This window comes from Micromys minutus (assembly GCF_963924665.1).
Source record: "Micromys minutus genome assembly, chromosome: 19".
In the NCBI taxonomy this organism is placed as follows: domain Eukaryota; kingdom Metazoa; phylum Chordata; class Mammalia; order Rodentia; family Muridae; genus Micromys; species Micromys minutus.
Window position 1 is genome coordinate 32355834 of NC_137954.1, and position 3582 is coordinate 32359415.

Here is a 3582-nt window from a genome sequence, read left to right on the forward strand (position 1 = left end):
AATTAGTCATCTCCTTCTCAAGATTAATATCCTCTTTATCTTTTAAAAGCATTATGATAACTGTCCAAATTAGTGATCAAGTGACCCAAAATTGAACAGGGATCTTTTCCCCTTGCTTATATGTCTTTTCAATGTTCTTTTGGACTTTGACCCATACTTTTTCATCTAATGTTTCTTCTGGAAACAAAGGATTATAATCATAAATAACTTGCAAATGATCCAGTAGTTGTGATTTTAATACTTGTGTTCTTCCTTTCTTTAAAAAAATCGATGAATAGGTTGGCATGAAGCAAAGCCTTTCTGCCACATTGCTCTCATACTCTTCCTTCTTCAAGGAGCCTCTCTCTCTTATTTCACAGCCGACCTTAGGTCCCTTTTTGTGGTTCCAATTGTTTACCTCTCTTAGAGGTGGTGGGACCTGGGGGATTGGAGTCAATAAAGAACATGAACTAATGTCTCATGCAAGAGCCAGCTTTATTTAGAGCATTGGACAATATATACTCTGCTGGCTAAGAAGAACCTCATGAATAAAGTATACAATCACAAGGAAAATCCAGATGTGGCAGACAAGCCACAGGTGGCAGAAACATGTTTTTCTAAAGAGGTATATAAACAAATAACAATATCCAATTGTAATGAATAATCTGAAGTAAACTCACTCCTATTCACTATACCTTGGAGGAGCATGAAAACACACTTCAAGAACAATTCCATGTTTTGAAGAATCTGGGGGTCACAAAACCATTGTCTTGTTTTCTTGGAACTAAATGTCCCACAGAAGTAGAACCTGTTCTGAGCTCAAGACCTAACACCATCTTGTTGCTTGGACAGAACCTGCAGCTGAGTCTCTTTGCTGTTACCCGTGGCTTGGAAGGCAGCTAAATCTCTGACTGGGCCCTAATTCTTAGTGGCTACCCTAAGGTCAAAATTCCTGCTTCGTTTGTCTTTTGCCATTTTAGCCACTAGTCTGCCTGATGGCCAGTGTGCTCAGTACCAGCACATTCTCCACAGCTCATGATGATGAGCTGTGTCCTCTTCACTTCACGTAAGATCCAGGAAGTGCTTAGGGGCACACTTTTGCATTGGGAGAGTTTTCTCAGAAGGAGAAAATATGGATGCTGAGTTATTTGTTCCAACTTGTACCTCCATCCTTCCTTGTTCTCTTCTATCACGCTGAGTTTGAAGGTGTCTGCAGCTGTTTTGTTAACACATGCTTAAGTCTATAAGGTCTGGTTCCTACATGTAAAGGGGAACTTCAAATCTAGTTCTTTTTATTAAGCCAAATGTTTTCTAGTGAGGATATATCTGAGATATGACTATACTGTTTTTGAACCCCAGAATAGTTAGGAATGAGGAAGCATGTACTGTCATGTGTCTTGAGTCACATAGCTACTTTCCTCCAAGGAGGCTGGTACTTAAGGAGCTCCCCCTGCAGGAGGAGCATCACATCTCTCTCTCTTCTCCTGAGTCTCTCTCCTCACTGCATCTGAATCCTCTCTACTGACACCATGGGTTGCTGTGGTTGTGGCGGCTGTGGAGGCTGTGGCGGCTGTGGAGGCTGCGGCGGCTGTGGCGGCTGTGGAGGCTGCGGTGGCTGTGGAGGCTGCGGTGGCTGTGGTGGCTGTGGTGGCTGTGGCAGCTGCGGTGGCTGTGGCTGCGGTGGCTGTGGCTGCGGTGGATGCGGCGGCTGTGGCTGCGGTGGCTGTGGCGGTTGCAACAGCTGCACCACCTGCAGGTGCTACCGGGTCGGCTGCTGCGGTGGCTGCTGCGGGGGCTGCTGTGGCTGCTGTGGCTGTTGCAGGCCTGTGCTGGTCTGCTGCTGCCGCCGCAGCTGCTGCCGCTCTTGTGGCTGTGGCTCCTGTGGCTGCGGCTGTGGCTGTGGGAAGGGATGCTGTCAGCAGAAGTGCTGCTGTCAGCAGAAGTGTGGCTGCAAGAAGTGCTGCTGCTAGATGGGATGCCCAGCCTCTGGGCTTCTGATGTAGGAAACTGATAGAGGTGAGTCTGTCCTTCTGTCTGTCTGTCTGCTCCTGATGGGACTGTAAGTCACCAGCAGGAACTGAGCTTATTACCATTGCAGCCTGGTGTTTCTATAGTTCATATTCTGCCAACCCTTGATAGACACCAAGCAATGAATAAATCCCAGGCCTTCTGTGTCACTTGCTATTCAGTCATGACTGGCAGATGTAATCTGACTGTGTTATTATGTGACATCCTACAGTGCCTGAAACTCTCACCTGTTTTCCCATTGCAACGACATATCTGTAATCACAAAACATCTCTTGCTTAATAAACTTCAGCCAACCTCTCTTAAATTGTTGACTCCTGTGTCTCCTTTGCTTTCTAGTCCCTAAACTGTCTTTCCATGGGGAGAAATAAATTCCATCTCAACAGACAGGACATTCTGGATGGAAATCTAGCAGCAGAGGACTAGAGACGGGATGGACTGTGGTGAACACAGACAGGCAGTGATGGCTGATCCTAGGGCAGATAGATCTTCTGCATGTTGAAGAGGGACGGGTCCTTTCTGTAAGTCATGGTCTCCAGCTCAGAATTTTCATTTTCTTCCCACTTATTAGCCATGATCTGAGCAGCTTTGCTCTTTCGGGAGATCCCTGCCAGGGTATGCTGCCTCACTATGGGCCTGAATCTGCTGGGCGCAACCATTGTGATGGCTGTTCTCTGGGGTCAGCTTGCCTGCATTTAGATTGATCTAGACTTGCCTGGGAGATGGATTGGGGAAACTACGAATGTGTCTGTGGGGCTATTTGCAGAGAGATACAGGGGTCATGGGAGAAGAAACACACTATTTGTGAGTCGAACCTACCCAAGGTCTTGGGGCCCAGATGGATCAAAAGTGGAAAAGAAAAAAGAAAGCAATGTCACCAGTGTCCTTTCTCTGCTTCCACCAAGTATCTGGGGTGGCTGGCTCAGATCAGAGGTGGTTATGTTTTCATAGTGTCCCATGCTTGGAAGTCCAGGGTCAAGCTGTAAGCAGATTTGGAAAACTGTCCTCAGAGGGTCTGCCTGGGTTTTATGCATGCCTCCTTCCTTCCTTTGTCTTCATTAGGTTTATCATTGCTGTGGTGAAAACACCATGGCTTACATTTCTACGTCACTGTTCATCACTGAAGGAAGTCAGGACAGGAAGTCAAAGTGGGCAGGAACCTGAAGGCAAGAGCACAAAAACAGGTCACAAAGAAGTGCTGCTTACTGCCTTGTTCCTCGTGGCTTGTTCAGCCTCTTTCCTTACAGCACCAAGGATGGGCTACCTACAATGGGCTGAGCACTCCCACACCAGTCACTAACAAGAAATTGCTCTACAAGCTTGCCCGTATCCCTATCTTATGGACACATTTTTTTTTTCCCAAATGGGATCTCTGCCTCTATGATGACTGCAGCTTGTATTGAGTTGACATAAAATTATCCAGCACACTACCTGAGTGATCTTACATTGACTTAGCTGCTGTAAAGTTGCTATCTCCAGATGACATTTACTTTCCGAGGTCTTGGGAGTCACGGCGTCAGTGCCTAAATGAGAGAGCACAGTTCAGCCTCATAAGATGCTGCATGTTTTACATTTTA

General features: G+C 46.5%; 1 protein-coding gene across 1 annotated transcript; it reads left to right on the forward strand.

Annotated features, from left to right (window-relative positions):
* Window positions 1-1508: 1508 nt before the first annotated feature.
* LOC308433416 (uncharacterized protein) lies at window positions 1509-1949 on the forward strand (the record flags this gene model as incomplete). The annotated part of the gene is made up of 1 exon (XM_080933479.1): window positions 1509-1949. The coding sequence occupies one exon, from the start codon at window positions 1509-1511 to the stop codon at window positions 1947-1949; it is 441 nt and encodes a 146-aa protein (XP_080789605.1).
* Between the last annotated feature and the right edge of the window lie 1633 nt (window positions 1950-3582).